Source organism: Natrix helvetica (genome assembly GCF_964273705.1).
Source record: "Natrix helvetica genome assembly, chromosome: 4".
In the NCBI taxonomy this organism is placed as follows: Eukaryota; Metazoa; Chordata; class Lepidosauria; order Squamata; family Natricidae; genus Natrix; species Natrix helvetica.
The window spans coordinates 126,180,745-126,204,358 of record NC_138550.1 but is presented as its reverse complement, the minus strand read 5'-3'; the positions used below and the strand labels follow the sequence as shown (position 1 = coordinate 126,204,358).

Sequence of the window (23,614 nt, the reverse complement as noted above, 5' to 3'; positions counted from 1 at the left end):
GAGAAAATATTCTTCCTTATCAAAGAAACTATATAATAGTGGAATTTGGTTTAGATGGCTATTGCCAGAAGGAATGCTGATTTTCTGGGAGGGAAGCCATATCAGAATTAAGACAGTGGATGAGGCAGAGGCCTTTATTAAAAAACATTTTTGTCTCCCAGAGGATGAAGATAGTAGAGGTGGGGGAAAGGCAGTAATCTAGAAGACATGGGGAAGGGAGGGGGGGTTGTGGCTCCACCTGGGGACAGGGAGGAGGGAGCAATATCGCAAAGGCTCAGGTCACAAAAATAAATATATTTGATGTAATTGTTGATATTTTAAAAAGTGACAAAGAAAGAGAGGATTGAACATATGGCTGATATAATGTAAGAACTCTGTATATGCTTATCCTTTACATGTTATTTTTAAAATTGTAGAAGCGTGAGAATTGGGGGGATTTCCACTTCTAACATGGGAGCTACCAAAATTTTCTATGAACTATTACCCTTTTCCTATAAATGTTTTAAAACTAATAAAAACTTTTTACAAAACCGAAAAATTGTGAGTGGAAGGAAAGGGACAGGATAAAATTATTTTCTTAATAAAATTCTCAATTAATAGAATATTTTAAAAAAACATGGTGTGGACTATTTGCTATACTGAACTTCATTCTGTGTTTTAAAAAACATACAAATGCAAATCCTGAACGTAATGATTGAGTCCAAGATCAGTTGTCAGTATCCAGGTGTTATTTGGATTCTACCTTATTAGGGTTAAGATTGGAAGCTGTGGAGAGACCTGGCACATACAATCGCCAAGAGTTGGACACAACTGAATGGATAACACCATCATCATCCTATTAGGATAGAGTGAAACTTCATCTTCCAAGCCAATGTAAAAAGTTCGTATAATCAATATTGTATGGGCATTAAAATAGTCTAGTTATGCAGCCTCCGTATTCATGACTAATAGAAATGTTGGCCAGTAGTTTTCCCTTCCACTCTGAAATATGGGAGATACCTGATAAAAATATAGTGGGAAAAAACATCCATTCCTCCCTTTTCTGCTTTTTGAAAGTCAGTCCTTGGAGTAAGGCAGTTCCTCTGCCTTCAGCTCTCCCTCTACCTGGTTGTATTGTTTGGTAAGTATAATGAATTTTTAAAATAGTTTTCTCTTGGAGACAAATCTCTTTTAATATTTATATCAATAAAGATGTTCTACAAGCAATTGCACTGTGAAGAAAATAAATAAGATGAAGCTCAATTAAAGCTGCAGCTTTGGTATTTCAGGTGCTTGCCTTAAAAGGAGGCATTAATTTGTACTTCTGCCCAGTGTGTTTCAGTTACTGAGCACTTTGACCTGTAGGCTTAAAGGGCAAAGTTCTAAGCTTACAATTTAACCAAGTTCTTAATCATAATGCATGCATAGTAAAGCATTCTTGTGGCAATTGCTTCTTGTTATAGGTTCATATTCCAAAAGTGAGACCAATGTGCTGTATATTAAAGATCATTTTTCCAAACAGTCTGGTCGGTACTAGGAAGCTTTCAAAAGGAGAATTTAGTTTTCTTTAAATATTATTTCATCGTAGTTGCAGCTACAGGAAAGTAATTTACATTAAGTCCTGTATTGCATGTGTGTTTTTTTCTGTATGGTGATGCCTCCATTGTTATAAAATAAATCCTCCTGGACTATATGGAATTTGTTGTTTGCTTTAATCAATTTTGATAATCCCCCCTCCAAAAAAAAAATCATTATCTTTGGTAGATTCTATCATTTGCTATTAAAGTCTTTCAGGCCATAATGATGTTATCCATCCCTCCACATCTTCCAATCTTGCACTACTACTTTGATTTTTTCTATGCCTTGGCTGGTGTCAGGTTTAATGGTGTCCAGCCATCTGTGTTCTTTGACATCCTGGTTTCCATTTACCACGAACTCTTCCAGACATAAAGGAAAACAAAAGAATAAACACTCAGGCCATAAAGTGAGATATAAATGCTTTCAGGTGGAAAACTTGTAATTATCAAAAGTTGATGATGGACAATTTGTCATGCTGGCCATGCTGACTGGGGCTTCTGGGCTCTATTGGTTTCTACCAGTGGTGTATATGAACTGAAGTGTTAGAACACTAATCCCCACTGATGACCAGATTTGGTGGGGAAGTAATTTCTGCCCAATTTAAGAGCTATCTGGGATTGATCACCCCACTGCCACTCCAACTCTTCACAAAATTTACTAATAATATAGTTTATCATAGATGTGCTTACTGTGCCAAACTGATGAATTGTGAATATACAGAGAAATGTCTAGTTCAAGCTTAAGAAATGCTTAAGATGTTGGTGGTTCTTCAGAAGACTAGCAAATTATTAAAATATATTGGTATTGCCTTTTTGCATAATATATAAAGGATCAATTTAGTCTGGTAATTTTGATACAATTTTTACTATAATGTAATCCATATTACATTTGGTCCTGGATTTATTTTTTTAAACATGGTTAGTTTATCTAAATAATTTCAATTTCTTTTTAAGTTTTTATATAAAAAATTAGTATGTCAGAATCAAATTCTTTGGGCAATCAAATGGAATAAAAAGCCAGTGATAGGCTAATAATTAGCATGAGGGGAAACCTAACACAGTATATATCAAGCCAACATCTGACAGTACAGTACATTTTCTACCCACAGAGAATAGTTAATCATCAAGCTAATCACTATGCACTATGGCAAGCATTTATTGCCTTTACTCTGGGATATCCAGTCATTAAAATCAAATGGCTTTCAAATCTTCGTACAGAGCAAAAGTTTCAGGATATTCAGTAAGAAAAGCTAAAACAAAATTCCATGTGTAGTTTGAAAGTGGAACAGACCTTAAACTTATTAAATAAAGTGAAAAATGAATGATCAGAATTAAATAACCAAAGAATAATGAGCAGAAGTATAAAAGAATGACAGCAATAGCCCTCAAACAAGCCTGATCTAGTTGTCAGGATGTACCAAGTAAATGATAGCAAGAGAACTCAAATAGTTATCCAGACTTGAGAATTTTAAATTCCCATCCTGAGAGAATTCCTGCAGCTGCAAAGAGAAGAACAAATACAGCTGCTGGGCACAGAAGATACTCCTTCTCCTTGCACATATGGTGAAAAGAATTTAGAAACCAGTTTCTAATACAAATCAGCTCCTGTTGGAAAGGGACCAATGAATTCTGTTTATCTGTTTGTTGATCCACTTTCCAGTCTTCCTCATACCACTGCAACTGCATAATTATTTATATATTTTAATTTTATGAAAATAGTAAAAAGATTGTAGTTCTTTTTAAAACTACTCTTATGAATGGGTAGGAATATAAGGACTAAAAGGCTTCTTTGTAAGTCAGTGTGTACAGTCATATTTTATACTAAGGAAAATGCAATATGAATTATAACACTGATGACAGTGCTGAGAATTAGCTGCTATACAAAATCCTCTTGTCAGCATTATTAGCTTTCCCATACAGATCATGCTTACCCTTAACTAGGACTATAAGTTGGTTTTACTTGCATAATTAAGGAACCACTAGGTGGTCCAGAAACATATATATGTATCTTCCACAAAATCAACTTTTAAATATTTTCTTTAACAAAAATCTTGTGAAGTTTGGTAGATAGTGTTTTTATTGTTTTGTTTTATTGTATTGTTTTATTGTTTTGTTTAAAAGCTTTGTTTAAAAAGCTTTACTAATGTATTATTGATAACCCTCTTCTCCCATTTCTTCAGAGATTTTGGGCACATTTTTTCTTTAATTTGGTTGATTCTGATAAAAGTATCACACCCTACGGGGTTTCGATTCTTTTTCTAATGGACCAATAGAATTATGGCTTCTATTTTTTAACTTAATGGTATTTAAATCATATTGAATCAACAATTCCTCTTTTGAAGAAATAACAAAAATATTCATATTTTAAAGTCAGTACTGATTTATAGGCACAAATATTTGTATTTTAAAAAAATTAGAATAAAACTAATGATTAGGACTTAGAAAACAAGAAGACCCTTTTTGTATTTTTTTAATTGCCTCAAGATGGCAACAGAATTTCCTATGGTCTGCAAAATTCATCCAAGCAGGAGAAAGTATTCTGGATCACAACAGTATGGGCAATATTTAGCCACTAGAGGGCAATATTTAGATGAGAATATACAATGAAGATATAACCAATTGATATTTCTATGGCAAGTATAAATAAAAGTATACATAAAAGCAGTAGTAGAGAAAACATTGGAATCCCAAAACATAATCCCATGGCTACGCTCTGTCAAGCCAGCCCTTGCATACTTTGCTAGCAGTTTCTGATAAAATGGTAAACAACTAGTTTTCTAAAGATTTGGCAAGCGTTTCACTTTTAAAGTGAGTTTGAATTCACACAAACATGAAGTTGCACGTCTTGTTCTATGATTGATATGTTTTAAAATGATCACATATGTTTTTCAGTGGGTTTATGGATTCCACCAAGGCAATAAAATATGTAGTCCTGATTAATGTATTTCCATGCTGGCTGGGAGTTGAACTGTAGAGCCTGTAGATTCAGATAGCCCTTCTGAGCGAGACCAACTCGGTCATTTCAGAGATCTTAGAAAACCATGCATGCAGGGCGTTAGCAAGACCAAAACGGGACTGTTTGCACAGCACGGGGCAGGTAAAACTAGCACTCAACCTCTTTCCCCACCTTCTCAGAAAGGCTGCCAGGAATCTCCCTGAGATCAAGAGCTGAGCTGTCTGCAATCCAAAAGCAAACGGACAGGATGGCTATCATAAAGCCTCTGTCGCCCACCCCCTCCCAGCGCAGCCACAGTTAAAGATCGGGCTTTTCACGGCTTCCGCTCCATTTCTCACATCCCAACCTCCCACACACACCCCTAAACGGGCGGATTATTAGGTGGACGAAAGGCTCCTTGCTTCGGGAGTGAATTGGGTGGGGTATTGCCAACCCAATTAATATCGGGCGAAGGGCCTATCTCCAAATTATACTGAGTGGCCCGGGTTATTCTTAGGACGGTCTTCCTTTCCCGGTTGCTTCGCTGCCTCAGCCCAGAGATCCCTTTAAGTCCGGAACCAGCCGAGAGAGCTGCCCTTTCGCTCCTACGACTTCAGCCGTCCGGGCCACTGGAAGGACCTTAGTCTTCATCTCCCGAAATGGGAGGGGGGAGGGTTTAAAGGCCGCTCCTAGGTTGGCTTCCCGGTCCTGATCAAAGGTGGCAAAGCAGCAGGGGAGGTCCGGGTTTTGCGGGCCAATCCCAGCAGCTGTCTTCCCTCCCCCCGTTGGCAGCGAGGCCGAAAGGCGCCCAGAGCCAGAGCCGCTGCCTCCACCTCCCGGGACTTCTCCAGCCACACCCTCGCCGTCAGAAAGGGCAAGGAGGTGGGGTCCGAGAAGCGGTGTCGATATAAAGGGCCGTGGCGGCAGCTCGCCGCCAGGTTTTCCTGTACAAACGCACGTGTGCGGTCTCGGGCTCTCCAGTGTCGGGAGCGCAGCGTGCCAGTCCGAAGGCGCCAAAGCCCGAGAAGCACCGGGGGGCCAGGAACGTCCGGGGAAGCCGCAGGTCAAGGAACGAGCCGCACTGACGGCCAGTTGAGCTTCCCACCTTCCACCTGAATTATCTCGCTTACCTCGCCGACCCGAGAGTTTGCAATGAGCGCCGCCACCCTGGACCCCTTGGACTCGCTTTCGTGCTATAGGACCTGGTCTCTGGAGCCCGCCAATTTCTACGACGCCAAGACGGGCGAAGGCAGCGGCGGTCTGAGTCCTTCTTGCAAGACGAGCGCCGTGAGCGTCGCCCAGGCGAGCGAGGAGTCCGGCGGGATGTGCTCGGCTCCGAGCAGCGGCAGCCGCGACCTGGCGGAGCTGAGTGCCGCCGCGCCGGCCATGTACGAGGACGAGAGCGCCATCGACTTCAGCTCCTACATAGACTCCATGGCGGCCGTGCCCAACCTGGAGCTGTGCAACGACGAGCTCTTCGCCGACCTCTTCAACAGCAACCATAAGGGCGGTGAGCGCAGCGGGGGCTACGGGGATTACCTGCCGCCGCTACAGGCGCCGCCGCCGCCGCCTTCAGCGTCCGGAGGGAGCGCCTTGGCCAGTTTGCTGCACGCCAGCGTCCTTCCCGGCCCGCTCCGGGGTGCCGTCAAGCAAGAGCCAGAGTGGGGCGAGGAGGCACCGGGCTCGCTGCTGCCCTCCCAGATTGCTACTTGCGCTCAAACTATTGTCAACTTGAGCGGGCAGCCCACGCCGCCCACCTCCCCCGAGCCCCCGGGCAGCGCCTCGCCGTCCAGCTACAGCAGCCGCTCTTCAGCTTCGTCGTCATCGGGGTGCAAAGAGCGGTCGGGCAAAAAGGGCGTGGACAGGTTCAGTCCGGAGTACCGGCAGCGGCGGGAGCGCAACAACATTGCGGTGCGCAAGAGCCGCGACAAAGCCAAGCGCCGCAACCAAGAGATGCAGCAGAAACTGGTCGAGCTGTCCGCCGAGAACGACAGGCTGCACAAGAAGATTGAGCAACTCAGCCGGGACTTAACGAGCCTCCGACACTTCTTCAAGCAGTTGCCCAACGCCTCTTTCCTGCAGCCCTCCTCGGTCACGGACTGCCGGTAACGGGCTGCAGGCGACGCCGCCACGGCCGCCCACAGGCGAGAGACTTTGAACTTCTTCATGAATACCTCAGCGCGAGTCGCACAAACTGCAGCGGGGGCTGCGGGGGGAGGGGGAGGGAGGGCCAGGCTAGAAGACTCGGGCTGCCCCGGGGACTGTGCCAAAGGTACACGGAGGGAGGGGGAAGGCGCTCCTTGCCTCGCCTCGCCTCTTCCCTCAAGCAAGAAACCTAGCCTGGAAAGCCGGACTGAACTACGCCGGAGTGGGGAGTGGGGGGATAACAACCTATGTGCGTGCGTGTGTGTTTTGGCTTTTTTTTTTTTTTTTGAATGGGCTAAGCTTGGGTCTTTTTAGCCGCAACACTTGCCAAAAAGTTGTTTTTTAAAGCGAAAGAGAGCTAAACGTCTTTCCTCCTAAATTATTTTTATAATGATCATCCCCCTTTTCCCTTCTCCCATTGTTGATGCAGCTATGGTACTTTGTAAGAAACAATGATTTTTCAGACTTTTCAAACACTTTTTATTATAAATAGTATGAGGAAAAAGTAGACTGAGCATGCTCAAACTTTTATATAAAATTTTTACAGCATTTCTAAAAATAAAAATCCATTGAAATGTACTTGACTTCGTATTTGTTGTGATGGGAACATGTACTGAGGGAAAGCAGCAAAAAGTAGTCTACCATCCAGATGAATGATAAAGTGCCATGGTTAGTATTTCCTCAAGGGCATTTAAGTGTAGATTACATAGTGATTGAATGCTTTTAAAAATGCATATACAAGCAGAAGATACATAGGTGCTGTGATTGAATAGTTAGTGGAAAATGTATGATTCACTCCTGGACATAGCTTCATATAGGATCCAACCACCTAAAGGAGGGTCCCATACACCTCACTGAATTTGTTACTTCAGACTGTTAAGAAGACCTTTACTTCCATAGGTAAAAATTCCATTCATATTGAGATGCATAAAAATCATCAGGTAATGGAAATTTACCTATAAAAGGACATAGTATTTACACAAACTATTTTGAGCCAAATGCCATAGTTAGATTAATGCACAGTATTGTGAAAGTACAATGCAATAACCAATTGGGTTTAGGCATGAGACTAACAGGCTGAGAAAAAATTCTAAATAAAGTAAGTAATTAGCACCGGAAAATTAATCCAACTGGTAGAAAAAGACCAACTGAGAACAAAGCTTCAAAAATTAGCCTAAGGATTTTTTTCCACAGGAAAAAATAAAGGTTATTTTGCCTTATTTGCAAAACACATTGGCCTATTTCTAATTATATATATATAATTATATATGAGAGAAGGGTGAGATTTGAAATGGTGATGTTACAAAATAATTCCACTGCTCTGATTTACACGCATAAGAAAAGGTTTTAGAAACCCCTTTTTAAGATTACATGAAACTTTGTATATAGTATATCACATGTATTTTCTTCTGCAGCAAGATACAAAGAGAAGGCATAACAGCCATGGCTTCCAAAGCTACCTACAAAGTTCAAAATACAGGTAGTGCTTGACCTATGACAACTGAAGCCAACATTTCTGTTGCTAAGCAAGATAGTTAAGGGAGTTCTCCATTTTATGACCTTTTTGTCTGAGTTAAGCAAATCATTGCAGTTGTTAAGTGAATCATGCAGTTATTAAGTGAATCTGGCCCCAGAATAGCACAACTCTTATAAATACGTGCTAGTTTTCAAGTCCTCAGTTGTAAGTGGAGGACTATCTGTGCACACTTCAGGTAGTCCTCAACTTACAACCGTTTAGTGACTTCGAAGTTACAACAGCACTGAAAAGTGACTTACGACCGTTTTTCACACTTAAAGCCTGCAGCATCCCCATGGTCATGTGATCAAAATTTGTGTACTTGGCTCATACTTATGAATGCATCCCAGAGTCATGTGATCATCTTTTGAGACCCTGAAAGCATAGCCAATGAGGAAGCCAGATTCCCTTAATAACTGCAGTGATTCCCTTAACAATTATGGCAAGAAAAGTTGTAAAACAGGACAAAATTCACTTAAGTGCCTCACTTGGCAAGAACAAATTTAAGCTCTCAGCACCATGATTGATTTAAACTTCATTTTCTGTCTATCAGGGTGTCCTCAACAGAAAATATTTTGTTCTCTACAGCACCTAGATTTATTTCCCTTGGCTAGCTGTCACCTAGTCACTCACTAAATACAATTAGCTAGTCAATGGAGCCATTATTTTGAGAAATTAACTGTAAATATATACATGTGTGTGTGTGTGTGTGTGTGTGTGTTAGAAAGTCTATACAATTTAGGATCCCAGATCCCTCTATATGTCCCTGCCCCCACATCTGTCCTCACAACTACATCTTCTAAACACAAAAATCCAGATCCAGCTGCTGAGTATGAGAATATTTTATGCAAATAACAGGAAATCCCATGCATGCCAAGTTCCGTCTAAAAGAAATTGCAGGAATTTGAATCCGATACTAAATGATTGCAGTGTTTCAGTATCAAATAATTTCATCCACAAATTGAAATGTACAAGTAGAAGGTATAAGTATTTTAATTACAATATATTAATCCATTTTATAGAAAGGTTTAAAAAATACAAGTTATGAATAATTCCTTATTTAAATAATGATTATTGATGTACAAATGCCTGTGTCCACATGCACTCTTCTTTCATAATATTTAATTGTAATGATAAAAAATGCATGGTACGTCAGATCAGACATACTGTATCTGAACAATTATCCTACATGAAATCCTGAATAGTATTTATATGTGAGTCAATTAACAAAATGTATCTCTAAATTAACAACTTGGAAGTTAATTTCAAAACCTTTCAAGAACTCACATTTAACATTTAGTCAAAAATTATTTCAAGCCCTGAACTCATTACAAAATATAACCTCCAGAACAAACAAAACAAAACAACTGCTGGAAAAAAAAATAGGTTTCCTTTGAGTGCTATGATATGAGAACCAGACATGTGTGTATATGTTCCATTAATTTCATGAGAAAAGATTTAAGAATGTGTTTTTAACTCCTCATTGAAATGACAATTGCACTTAAATTGAGATTTGTCCATGGTTCATGTGAGTGTTTTAAAAAAAAGGTACTAGAGTTTTGTTTCAAAAGCAGCATAAAAGAACAGTAGAGCTACAAATATGTTACAAAAATTATAGACAGAAGCAGACAATATTCCCTTCAGTTGTTTCAGGCCTCCGAGAGAACAATTTCTTCCAATCCAATACAACTAGATGGGTGGCTGGTTATAGATTGGACATAACAATTCAAAAGCCCCACCTCTTTCCTCAGCACACTCGTTACTTCATAACTCTGCAATGATAAAGCACACTCATTGAAACAAATAATCTTGTACATTTTGTCCTAGCCAACATACCGCTGAACACTCTTCAGTAAAGAAAGTTCTTAAGGGCTTTTTTTCCTTATTTGCTTTTTTACTGCTCCAAACCCATGTAATCCTCTCAGTTACGAGAAATAATTTTATTAAAGAAATTCAAATAAAAATTTCCCTGAACCACTTAACTGAAAGCCAAATTTTCTACAAAAGTATTCCAGGAATTTCAATAGAACATTAGATTAAGAGATCACCCACTTGATCATTATATTTTTATTCATAGGCCAATATAGTCGAAATATTACAAATGGAACAGGTTATCCACAATCTGCATCTTTATGAACCCTAGCTGAAAATGGTGGAGGATGAGGACTAATACGTCTAAAAGGCACCAAGTTTGGGGTGGGGAGTTGTCATAAGAACTTGAATTATTTTAAGTGCACATACCCCATCATCCATGGTTGCTGATTCTAGAAGTGAAGAAATAGACTTCTGTAGTAGCTGTTGTAACAAAGAAAAATAAAGTATTATAATTATGAAAACAATAATGTACTCAGTTTGTATCCCTAAGATATAAGTATTTTATTACTTACTAGCTGTTATCTAATTTCACAGGAAAAAAAAATTCTTGGTCAAGACCTTACACATAGTAATCTATTTAATTCTACCAGAGATTATCTAGAATATTTGTTTGCCTATTTGCTTGCTTGCTTTACACCTGGTCTCTATGCTCTGGGAAACATAACTGTGCTATCAAACACAGGTAGGTGGAAGTATAAAAATATATATCTTTCTTCACCTAGAGCAGATAATAAAATACTGAATTAGAACAATATTGTTCTTTTAATACCTTTATTTTTACTGTGGATTTTGATTGGGACTGGCAATTCAAAAAGACTTCCAGATGCATCTTGAAAACTGGTGAAGCTACAACTTCACAGCAATGGCTGCAGTAGAGTAACTCTCTGAAATACATGAGAACAAGGCCATTTATATCTATCCCCAAATTTCCATGTCAAAGTGTGCTCATAGACTTCTTCACTTTGCATTGTAAGCTAGAACACACATTGTTCAAAAATTCCCAGCTTCCCTGATTTAATGTGCAACAATCCTGTAAGAGATGAGATAAAAGATAATGAAGAGCACGAGAGTCTCAACTTTATTATGGGCCAGTGTCAATAATAGGGAAAAAAGTAAGTGAAGATTTTAACCTTTTACAACTTATCAGTTGTTTTGATAAAACGACCATTTAACCATTTCTGAAAACTCTTCAAAAGATTCCAAGGAGATTAAAAAAAAAAAAAACTGGCTTGGGAAGGAGTATATAATGTACATCTGGCAGAATTAAAGGATGTGAACACAGTAAAATACACAATATTACCGATCCTGCTGTGCTAATCCCCTGCTTATTAACAACTATACATTTAGAAAGTTTGTACTAGCTTATTTTTAAAACATCCTATTCTTTGGCTAAAAAAATTCCCAATACAGTTTCTATATGATCTATAGTTTCTATATGATACAATAAACTTTCACTATACACAAGCCTACAGTATAAGCCAGTGATGGCGAACCTATGGCATGCGTGCCACAGGTGGCACGCGCAGCCATTTGTCAGGGTACACGAGGCGCTGCCCTGTCAGCAGACCAGTGCGCAAGTGCACGCTAGCCAGCTGAGTTCACCCTTTTTTAAAGCCATTTTTCGCCCTCGCCAGGCTCTAGAGCCTTTATAGGAGTCTGGGGAGGGCGAAAAGAGCCTCCCCCGCCCCCCGGATGCTTCATGAGCTTCCCTGAAGCCTCCGGAGTGCAAAAAAAAATGGCCCTAAGGGCAAACCGGAAGTTTGGGAACGGACTTCCGGTTTGCTCGGAGGGTCGTTTTGACTGCTCCGGAGGCTTCAGGGAAGTGTCCTGAAGGTCCCTCAAGCCTCCCAAGGGCTTCCAGGGGACGGTGAAGGCTGTTTTTGCCCTCCCCAAGCTCCTATAAAGCCTCTGGAGCCTGGGGAGGGCAAAAAAAGCATGCAAAAAATGGGGGGGGGTAGTGCCTGTAGTGCACCCATGCGCACTGGGGAGGTCGCGCATTGCATTAAGGGTGCGGCACGCCCGCACACTACCCCCCTGCGCTTCCCCCACTTATGGCACGCGAGCCAAAAAAGGTTCACCATCGCTGACATAAGCAGTGTCCATAGTATCCTTCCATTAAAATTTAAGTGAAATTTTAAAAGTTAATGAAAGTGAGAATCTCATAATTATTACAAGACCTCAATGAAAGTGCCAAAATCTTGTAAGACATTTCTTTCTTTAGGAGCTAATGTGCCTTTCATTGGGAAAAAACCTGTTGATTTCTGAATTAAAAGACAAAAAGGAAAAGGAAAAAGGAATTAGGAGAAGAAAACCAAACTGATACATCATATTCTTACAAGATAAACAATTTTTTTTTACTGTAACTCAGGACATCAAAACCAAGAAAAGAACAGCATTGCTTTCATTGTCATGAAGGCTGTAGCAAAGATACTACTTGGCTATAATACAATCAATTTTGCAATAATACTATTAGACTTTGTAAAGAGTTTTTTTAATATGATGATCCATGTTATATTCTAAGCTCTCACTCATAGGAAGAGGAGGTTGGTAAGGTTTATGATCAAGTTCAATTTGAAATTAACAGAATATTTAAGCAAGTTGTTTGTGGTTGGAGATTGGCATGCCAACGTTAGAAATATTAAGGAGGAAAACATAATTAAATTTTATGGCCTAAGAAATAAAAAAAAGAATAATTTAACAATTTCAGTCAATCCAGTGAGTTCTATGATATCCATCTATAATGGACATAACTTAGATGAAATACAGAGAAATCAAATTGACTGTATTATTCTTACAAGGTGATGGAATTGCTTAGTTATAAGAACAAAGATGGCCAGGAGCTAACTGTGAAATAAAACATGATGTACTCATAACTGCATTCAAGATCCAAATTAATCTAACTATGGAAAAAGAAAGTTTCCATGGTATGATCTTGAACGTATATCCAGGATTTTCTAGCTCTAATTGTTATATTTGGGTACATTATGCAAACATTTATAGAAGCCTGTAATACTGGGAAGGTAGAAGAGAAAATTTGATGACCAGAAACAAGGTGGATGGATTCAATTGGAGCAGTAGTGGGTTCTATGCTGGAAAATCAGAAGGACCAGGTTGAGGGAAGGCTTCTTGGGAAAAAAACCCTATGAGGTTACTAAGAGTCAGTCCTGACTTAATAGTACATAATCATAATTACATAGTAATTCTAGTATTGACCAATTGAAATAGAACAGTTGAAAGGCAAAAGGACTCTAGTGCAGCTGGTCTCTTAGAATCTACCTCCATCGCTTTCATTGAGGCGCCAAGGAGAATAGACTGCAACCAAAAAATTATGATGAGGCATTGTGTTCCCAGTAAGATTCAAGCCTGAATCTCTATTCTGTGATTGTCAAGAACCATTTACGATGCCTATTCTCTAAATCACTTTAATTTTTAAAAAGACATTCTGTGCCAACAAATTATAGTTTCATGAAGTAGATATTTTTGTTTTCCCTTAAAAGACTTCTTTTTTGCAAGACTTAATGAAGTTAGAACTATTCTTATCGGGTGTAGCACATGATATTGGCACAAACACTCACACACTTGTACTATGTTCTATATACTATAAGTATCCAGGAAATAAGAATGTTGCTACTATTGTAACTACTATTACTGTAATCATAATCAATTTAACTGGATGATTAAGAAAAAAATAAATGCTGGAGGGGAAATAATATACTTTATATTTTCTTTCTTTCTTTGCACTCTTTATAATTTTATAACCCTTTCAGTTGGCAGCTCTTCACCAGGACAGAAACAGTTATGTAAGGAAGCTAGTGAAATGGAGTGCTGATCAACTATTTGGAAGGGTCTTTGTTAATTGAGTAAGATTGATCCACTCCCCCTTGCTGGCTGGGCATGTGTTTACTTGCACTCTGAGCACATGGACTGAGAGGAGGGGATTACAGCTAAGTCACTGATCAAGAGATTGGCTATTGGCTTTGTAGCATTCCTTAGCCAATCGGAAGTCCCAGCCAGGAGTCTTTCCAAGAGGAGAAATACTTGAATCTCGGAAGCAGAACAAGTTAATAGGAATGGGAGAATGTTATGACAAAATTAAAAGGGGGATGAAGCACATACTGACCTCCCACTTTCAAAGCTAAGTAGCAAGATGAATTTAGAAATAACATGAGGAAAACAGGATTACAGGCTCTGTAAAAGTGTAACATAGGATAAAACAGTTGTTAAAAGAAAAAGAATCGAAGTTATTAACAGTAAGTAGGGTGAAGATAGAAAGCCAAGGGAGAAGATATTTTACAGTTTACTCCACAGAGAGTTAAATGTATGTACCAGCCAGATAAGTACAAGTCATGATTCATTCCTGCATTCCTGAAGCTAATCTGTTTTCTTGAAACCACTGCAGATATTAGACAGCTATGAAAGTATGTGGATGAAACTTCCTGGGATATGACAGCTTTGTCCTACTCCCAGAATGACAGCTCCCTTATGGTCAGGGAGAACAAGAGTTAAGGATGGCATAATATATTTTCTGTAGGCAATGAGCCCAATTATTATCTATGATAATAGGAAGACAACTTTTGATTGTGGATGAGATGAGTTGGGTTTGTCATGCACATGTGGATAATATTGGGGTAAAAGTAGTAGCCATGGTCTACATTAGCATTAACAACATTAAAAAACTAAGTAAACCGCCCTGGAACTAATTTAAGCTACTAGGTAGATGACTAAAGTCCAGGACTACCAAGATAATGTGAGAAATACTATTTCTTCCACACAGAAAATCAACCACAAAGACTGAGCACAGTGGTCCCCACATTTGGTCAAGCTTGTGGAATATATTTAGATTTACTTGTTATCAGGCAATTTTTTGGAACATGCTAAATCTGTATGAGAGAGGAGTTGTCACATGATATCAAAAAAGATGACACAACTGCTTTTACATTTATCTCTGAGGAAAAGCCTACAATCAAATTTAGAATAGGGTAGATGCCAATATTCTAGATGAAGAACAGGTACCCGATAGTTTTTTTTACAGAATAACATAAACAAATGAAGATATTCTAGAAAGGAAGTATTTGAAGAAGTCAGAATAATAACTAAAAATATACATTACACATCAAAATTAGATTTACATATATTAAATACGTTTAGGGTGCTAACTCTAAATTTAAAAAGAGTACTTATTGTACTATTTACTCCTTAGCTGCTAACTCAAAAATTACTTAAAAGTCAATAATGTATCATTGGACAATGATGGATTCACTATGTTATAGTCCCGTGATGGCGAACCTTTAGCAGGTGGCCCTCTCTGTGGGCACACCAGCCATTGCCCCAGGCCACCTCCACCATGCATACATACGCGCCTCCCACTAGCCAGCTGGTCTTCAGGTCTCTGCCCTGCATGCACAGGGGGGCAGGATCTTTCCCAATCTCCACAGTTCCCCCCAGCGTACCCTACCTTTTTGCCACCTGTGCCTTCCCTGATCTCCACAGGTCCCCCTCTACAGGTCCCCACGCCCTACCTTTCTATTCATTTCTGCTGCCCGCACCAACATGGAAGCCAAAACAGGATGTGCAAGGCCACCCTGTGCCCCCTTTTGCCCAGGAAAGCCTCTTGCACCAACCTGGAAGCCAAAATGGGGGTGGGGGGAGGTGCACATGCACGAGGGGGGTGCGTATGCCCAGGGGGCACTTGCATTCCATTTTGGAGATTGGGGCAGCGTGCACGCTTTGGGCACTTGGCACCAAAAAGGTTAACCATCACTGCTATAGTCAATTATTTTTCTCAAAAAAGTAACTGACAAAATTTGAATACTAAATTCATAGATGAATTGCATTTTTATCGGACCTACAATTACAATTTTATTTTAATAACAACTCTAGTTATGGCAATACAGAGAAACTCTTATTGTTCTATCTTGTATTCTTGTTTCAATGCTGATTCGTAGAATGAACAAGTAAGATTTAATTATAAGAAGCATTCTAGGATATCTTGACACGCGGGTCCTGATGGCATCCCCCCAAGTATCATTAAACAATTCAAATTTGACATTTCTTCACATTTGCAAAGAAAAATATCCTTCAAATTGGGCTGGGCTCCAGAAAAATCAGCAACAGTGCATGCAACTTTACTTTTTAAAAAGAGAGCTGACAGGATAGGATATTATAGGCTAGTCAGCTTAATATCAGTTCTTATCAAACTGGTGAGTGATAAATACAGTTGCTCTCATTCCACATTAAGAGCATTGAGGAACAAGCTTTGCTAAAAGAAAATAAGTATGTTTTTTTGCAGTGAAAAAAGTGTGTCTTTTTTCACCAATCTTTCTAGAGGTTTTTCAGAATGTCAACAGGCATGAGGATAGGTGACCTGCTGACATTGTCAGTCTGTTTGAAACTGCAAAGAATTCAAGGCTCCTCATCAAAGGATCTTGAGGAAATGTAATGGGATAGAGGAATTTTTATGAATTGCTAAATGGTTAAACAAAACAGAAAACTCAGAGCTGAAATAACGGCACTATTTTCTCAAAGGAAGAAGTAGGAATTGGCATCCCTCAAGAACTGATAATTAGGTTTTTTCCAACTTGTTGATAAATGATGTTGACTTAGGGATTAAGCAGTGATCTGATCAAGTTTGTGGATGATACCAAACTATTCAAAGTAACTGTGAAATGCTCAAGAATGATTTTCATTTTTAAGATTTTTTGCCACTTTTATTACTTTATAAGTAAGTTAAAATGTGGAATATACATAATACTCCTCCTATTTTCCCAAAATAACTACCCTGTGAGAGAGGTTGGGCTGAGATAGGCTGACTGGATCACAATCACCCAGCCAACTTTCATACCTGAGGCAAAACTAGCACTCACAATCTCCTGATTTTTTAGGACAGCACCCTAATCGCTACATCAAACTGGTTCTCTTTAACCTTTTTTAAAATTAAATGTCTTTAAACTAGAAAAATGACCAAACAAATAGCGACTGCAGTTCAATTTAAAGGAGTGTAAATGGATACTTACTGGAACACACACACCCTCTCCATTTTATATAAATACTAATGGGATCTGAACTGCCTATATAACCAACTAGGAAAAAAAGATATTGGGTCATATGTAATTTAATGAAGATTTCAGCTCAGTGTCTGGCAGCTGGGAAAAAGACAAAATTCCATGCTAGGTTCATTAAGAAAGACTAGAAATACAAGTGCCCACATAACATTCATATATAAATCTATAATGCATCTCATACACAGTTCTGGTTGCCATATATGGAAAAAGATAGAACTGGAAAAGATTTGGAAGAGGACAAACCAAATGAACAGAAGGCTCCAACACTTTTCTTATGAGGAAAAAAAAAAAACTAGAAAAAAATGGACCCTTTAGCTTAGGAAAAAGACAAATAAAAGGGACATGGTTGAGTATGCATGGCATGAAGTTTTCCTACTTCTCAAATCACTAATATACGACAAGATGATGACAATTACCATGAATGGATTTAAGGAGTTGGAAAAATTCCTGGGTGATAGGTTTATCCAGGGCTACAAATCTTGAACCTCAATATTTGCCAATTTACATGATTTCCAAAGTTTTGTTCTTTTTGAGAATCACAGTTCTTCCCTTCCTGTATTGATATATTATGCTACTACCGGTATAATGTCAAAGGAAATAGAAGAAAGAAATCAGAGATTGTTTGATGTATGAAATATGCCATTTAATTTTTTTTGTTGATAATAAGTTTCTACCTCTAGATGGAATTAGACAATGTTGCTATAAAATCTGGACCAAAACTAGAGGCACAGGATACAATTCTTATAAGGCTTCAATACAATACAATACAATAGCAGAGTTGGAAGGGACCTTGGAGGTCTTCTAGTCCAAACCCCTGCCTAGGCAGGAAACCCTATACCGTTTCAGACAAATGGTTATCCACCATCTTCTTAAAGACTTCCAGTGTTGGGGCATTCACAACTTCTGGAGGCAAGCTGTTCCACTGATTAATTGTTCTAACTGTCAGGAAGTTTCTCCTCAGTTCTAAATTGCTTATCTCCTTGATTAGTTTCCACCCATTGCTTCTTGTTCTACCCTCAGGTGCCTTGGAAAATAGTTTGACTCTCTCTTCTTTGTGGCAATCCCTGAGATATTGGAACACTGCTATCATGTCTCCCCTAGTCCTTCTTTCTATTAAACTAAACATACTCAGTTCCTGCAACCGTTCTTCATATGTTTTAGTCTCCAGTCCCCTAATCATCTTTGTTGCTCTTCTCTGCACTCTTTCTAGAGTCTCCACATCTTTTCTACATCGTGGCGACCAAAACTGAATGCAGTATTCCAAGTGTGGCCTTACGAAGGCATTATAAAGTGGTATTAACATTTCACGTGATCTTGATTCTATCCCTCTGTTGATGCAGCCTAGAACTGTGTTGGCTTTTTTGGCAACTGCTGCACACTGCTGGCTCATATTTAAATGGTTGTCCACTAGGACTCCAAGATCCCTTTCACAGTTACTACTGTTGAGCAAGCTACCACCTATACTGTACCTGTGCATTTCATTTTTGTTGCCTAAATGTAGAACCTTACTCTTTTCACCATTGAATTTCATTTTATTAGATAGTGCCCAATGTTCAAGTTTGTCAAGATCCTTCTGCATCTTTAGCCTATCTTCTGGAGTGTTGGCTTCTGCAAATTTGATGAGTTCCCCATTTATTCCCTCATCCAAATCATTGATGAAGATGTTGAAGAGTACTGGGTCCAAAACAGAGCCTTGGGGTACTCCACTGCATACCTCCCTCCATGTAGATGCAGTTCCATTGAGGACTAATGTTGAGTGCGGTTGGTCAGCCAGTTACGAATCCATCTGGTGGTGATGCTGTCTAACCCATATTCTTCTACTTTATCTAGTAGTAGGTTATGATCTACCTTGCCCAAGATAACATTGAAGATTTTTTTATTACATAACTATTCCATTTCTGTATACCTTTCGGTGATGAATCTCAACAACTGAAGTAAGACTTTGTATGTGAATACTTACTGCAGGGGTGTCAAATTAGTGGGGCGGATGCATCATGCGCTGGACACCCCCACCTCCATTTTAGCAAAGGGGAAAAAAGTCATGCAATATGTCGCGTGACGATGTGAGTTTGACACGCCTGCCTACTGGATCATCAATATGCCAGTTAATCCAACATGTTCTTACTTGTCTTGTGGATGCTGATCTAATTTTTCATTGCCACATCTGTTACATATAGGCCAAGAGAAAGCAGTTTTTTCATTAACGCCAACTACAGTACCTGAAAAAAAAGATAAAATAATTTGCAAAATTTAGTATACTTTGACTTTGAACTTTAACAATCATGTCTGTTTTGAAATACCCCTTTTTCTCCTTTTTATAAATATAATTAGCAATATTTAGATTTCCATTGATTTCAGAATTGTAATCCAATCCCAGTTGCCCGCCTAAGTATTAAAAAAGCTGTAACTTAGGTTTTATTATTTTTCTAATTTCTCTCTTTTCATATCAAAGAGGAAATGTTTTCAAACACAATGTTTGTGTTAGTATATAGCCAATTTAATAAGCTAAGTATTAAAAAATTTTGCCAGCAAATACTGCCTCCCTTAGTTTCTGCCTTCATGGTAAAACCAGACCTCCTTTCAACCAGAACATTCTGATTAATAATACAGGGCATGAAGTCGAATTTAAATGATAATTAAATATCCTGTCTATAGCTTGTCCAGAGCTATTAAACAGTTTTCTGATATGGATAAAAAGGGGAAATATAGTTAATGGATGAATTTCTAAATTTATTCCATAAATTGATGAGCTGTGATGCCACAGTGATTAGAATACAGTATTGCAGGCCAATTCTGCCAACTCCCAGCAATTCAAATCTCTCTGGCTCATGGTTGACTCATCCTTCCATCCTTCCAAGGTCTGTAAAATGAGGACCCAGATTGTTGGGGGTAATATGCTGACTCTGTAAACTGCTTAGAGAGGGCTGTAAAGCACTATGAAGCAGTATATAAGTCTAAGTTCTATTGCTATTTGTCCCATCCTTTAGAGAAGTCATTTGAACAAAAGGATCTTCATGTCTCATTTTATGAAGTTCTGATATACTTGCCTAAAGATAGCTACTACTTTAATCTGAAGCAAACCAAAGCGAAGAGAAAAAAAACCAGACATGTCAGAGTTTTTTAAAAGCATTTACTCTGGTTTAACTCCAGGAATTATTTTTTATTTATATCCAGGTAACTGAGATTTAAGTATGTTTTCCCAAGCCATATACGTGACTAGAAACATGAAAGAATTCAAGGTCAGTCAGATATTTGGATCACTAGTAAGCATTGTTGTTTAGTGTTATAAATCAAGCAAGATGGGTATTTTATGGGAAGGCTACTAAAAAGATTTAGAACAATAGCAGTTTGCTGAGCCAAGCAATAAACATTCATGTTTGCAAGCAAAACATATAAAGGAGTAATCTTAAAACACCTGCAAATAAATGGATTACAATTGTCAATCCTACAGTGTCAATGGCAAATTGCCCAGAAAGCCGTGAAGGGTTGTGTAACATGCTTGTCTTTTGATAAATGAAATTATTAAGAAAATCACGACTGGCAACAATCCTATACACAGGTAGTCCTTGACTTACAACCACAATTGACCAAAAATTCTGTTCCTAAGTATAATCTTTATTGTCATTGTACTTAAATACAACGAAATTGGTTAAGTAAGACATTTGTTTAATGAATTTTGACCCACTTTAGAACGTTTCTTGCTACAGTTGTTAAATGAATCACTGCAGTTGTTAAGTCAGTTAAGTGAATCTCGCTTCCCCATTGACTTTGCTTGTCAGAATTTAGGAAAAAGAGTCAGTCACCGAACATCTGAATTTTGATCATGTCGCCATGGAGATGCTGCAATTGTATGAAAAATGATGCTTGTATGTATGAAAATAGTTGTAAGTGACCTTTTCAATGTGGTATAACTTTGAACCATCACTAAATGAATAGTGAAGTCGAGGACTATCTGTACTAGACATCACTGCAGGAATATGTAATTTAATTAATTCAGGGTTGTGAGAAAAGCAATGTGTATAATATATTTTGTTTTATATACAGTTTAAGCTTTACAATGAATTTAAAAAAAAAAAACTTCAATCATGATGAAAGACCAGATAAAGTAAGAAATGTAAGTCAAAGCAGGGCTTATATCTAAATTTTCTTCCCAAGTTCACAAGGTGATCCATATAGGCATCTCCCAATTTATCCTTGCAACCATCCCATTATATAAATGGAGTTACCCAAGCCTTTGCAGACTCTGCAGTCTGGGATCATTTGTGAGGTCACTATCCAATATAATGACACCCGTAAAATGCCAACAGAACAACTATTACAAAAAGTATCATTGCCATTTTAATAATCTGCTACTGCACCAGACGTGTCAACTATAACTTCTTCAAATGGAAATTATTAATTAAAGTAACAAGAAACAAGAAATATAATTTGTCATACACTCTCGGAAAACAGGCAAAAGAACAGTTAGTATTAAGATTTCAAATAACAAAAAAATATAGTTACAAACCTCTTACAGTACAAATAGAATTGATTTGAGTAGTAGAATCCAGATAATCTAGTTTGACAGGACCAGTCAGTTCAGTGATGTCAGCACCAGCAGCCCTACACAAAAGGGGCTTTTGTAGCAAGAGTACGGTACGTTCAATGCAAATAATCTTACCTGCCAACAAAGACATTTTGATAAGTTACAGTAACAAAGGAAAAAAATGGCGATGTTAATTATCTAAGCCAATAAAGACAAAATTCCTGCAAGCATTTCAGGAAGCTTGTTTTAGTCTGATTTATTCAAATGAGCACTCTATTCTTGTTAATAGTCTGCCAGCACCCACTAACCTAGTTTTATTTAAAAAGGAAATTGGCTGCACATTGAATTTTCTTTTATCTTTTAATGGTGGATTGGGAGTTATTCCAAAGTTATTCACATGCTGCACTTTGCTCCCCAAAACAAGGTAGTCAAATCTTTGCCCAGAGGAGTGTCACCTGGATGATTCAGCTCTGGAAGCATGGTAAGAGGTTTGTGCAAATAGGCCAGAGATTTAAATCTGATAGCCAACAATGACCAAATATGTACTGGCATTGATACTAGTACTATGTTGGAAACTCTGTCCAGATACTTTTTTCCCCATTCAATGGTGTCCGATTCTTGGAGACTGCCTGCACAAGTCTCTGTGGTTTTCTTGGGAAGGTTTTTCATAAGTGCTTTGCCACGACCTTTTTCCTAATGCTGAGAGAAAGTGAGTAGCCCAAGGTCGCCAAGTTGGTTTTGTGCCAAAGGTGGGACTAAAACTTGCAGTCTCCTGGTTTTTAGCCTAATGTCTTAACCCAGTGGTCGGCAAGCTGCGGCTCGCGAGCCACATGTGGCTCTTTACACATTTTAATGCGGCTCTTCTGTGTGCCGGGTGCCCGCTCCCCTCCCTCCTCTCGGGCACTTCAAAACAAGTGCCCCTTTCCCTTTTTTCTTTTCGACCCACAATGATTAGGGAGGATCCTGAAGTCGGGCGGGGACAAGAAGCGAGGAGACAGAAAAAGAAACGGAGGCTAAGGAGCTTCCCCCCCCCCCCCCCGCCTCCTCCCAGCAAAAATCTAACCGGGGAGCCGGGCGGGCAGTAGCAAATTAGCCGATCACGCTGCGTGATCAGCTAATTTGCTACTGCCCGCCGGCTCCCTGATAAGATTTTTGCGGGGGGGGGGAAGCTCCTTGCCTCCGTCTCTTTTTCTCCCTGCTCGCTTCCTGGGGCTCCACCAATGGGGGAGCAAGGCCCGCCCAGCGCCAGGCTTTGGGCTAACACAGAGGTCTGCAAAGGTGGCTGTTTTAAGACTGGTGGACTTCAATTCTCAGAATTCTGGGAGTTGAAGTCCACCAGTCTTAAGAGCCAATTTTGCAGATCCCTGCCTGGGCTAATATGATTGATGCCCTTGGTGGACTTCAACTCTCAGAATTCTGGGAGTTGAAGTCCACCAGTCTTAAGAGCCAATTTTGCAGATCCCTGCCTGGGCTAATATGATTGATGCCCTTGGTGGACTTCAACTCTCAGAATTCTGGGAGTTGAAGTCCACCAGTCTTAAGAGCCAATTTTGCAGATCCCTGGGCTAATATGATTGATGCCCTTGGTGGACTTCAATTCTCAGAATTCTGGGAGTTGAAGTCCACAAGTCTTCAAGCTGTCAGGTTTGAAGACCCTGGTTTTTTTTTCTAAAGGGTTAGGGGTGCAAGGGTCTTGCAACTTGACAGCTTTAAGACTTGCATGCTTCAATGCCAGAGTTCCTGAGCCAACATGACTGGAGGAGGAATTCTGGGAGTTGAAGTCCACAAGTCTTAAAGCTGTCAGGTTTGAAGAACCCTGGGTTTTTTTTTTCTAAAGGGTTAGGGGTGCAAGGGTCTTGCAACTTGACAGCTTTAAGACTTGCATGCTTCAATGCCAGAGTTTCTGAGCCAACATGATTGGAGGAGGAATTCTGGGAGTTGAAGTCCACAAGTCTTAAAGCTGTCAGGTTTGAAGACCCTTTGGGGTTTTTTTCCTAAAGG

At 39.3% G+C, this 23,614-nt stretch overlaps 2 protein-coding genes across 5 annotated transcripts in view; one reads left to right on the top strand and one right to left on the bottom strand.

The window, feature by feature from the left end:
* Nucleotides 1–5,413: 5,413 nt before the first annotated feature.
* Nucleotides 5,414–7,215, top strand: CEBPD (CCAAT enhancer binding protein delta). Its single transcript, XM_081953437.1, has one exon. The coding sequence runs from the start codon at nt 5,644–5,646 to the stop codon at nt 6,598–6,600; it is 957 nt and encodes a 318-aa protein (XP_081809563.1). The 5' UTR covers nt 5,414–5,643; the 3' UTR covers nt 6,601–7,215.
* A 1,898-nt stretch (nt 7,216–9,113) lies between these two features.
* SPIDR (scaffold protein involved in DNA repair) overlaps nt 9,114–23,614 on the bottom strand; it is a 178,006-nt gene continuing 163,505 nt past the window's right edge. For 3 of the 4 annotated variants that reach the window (XM_081953424.1, XM_081953425.1, XM_081953426.1), the window contains 5 exons: nt 21,596–21,748; nt 19,214–19,307; nt 10,797–10,911; nt 10,394–10,447; nt 9,114–9,924 (listed from right to left, as the gene is read on the bottom strand). In XM_081953424.1, coding sequence (XP_081809550.1) covers nt 9,802–9,924; nt 10,394–10,447; nt 10,797–10,911; nt 19,214–19,307; nt 21,596–21,748 — 539 coding nt within the window. In that variant the 3' untranslated portion in view covers nt 9,114–9,801. Of the gene's footprint in view, nt 9,925–10,393; nt 10,448–10,796; nt 11,058–19,213; nt 19,308–21,595; nt 21,749–23,614 lie in introns of those variants that run through there. The other variant, XR_014175424.1, reaches the window with a different exon arrangement.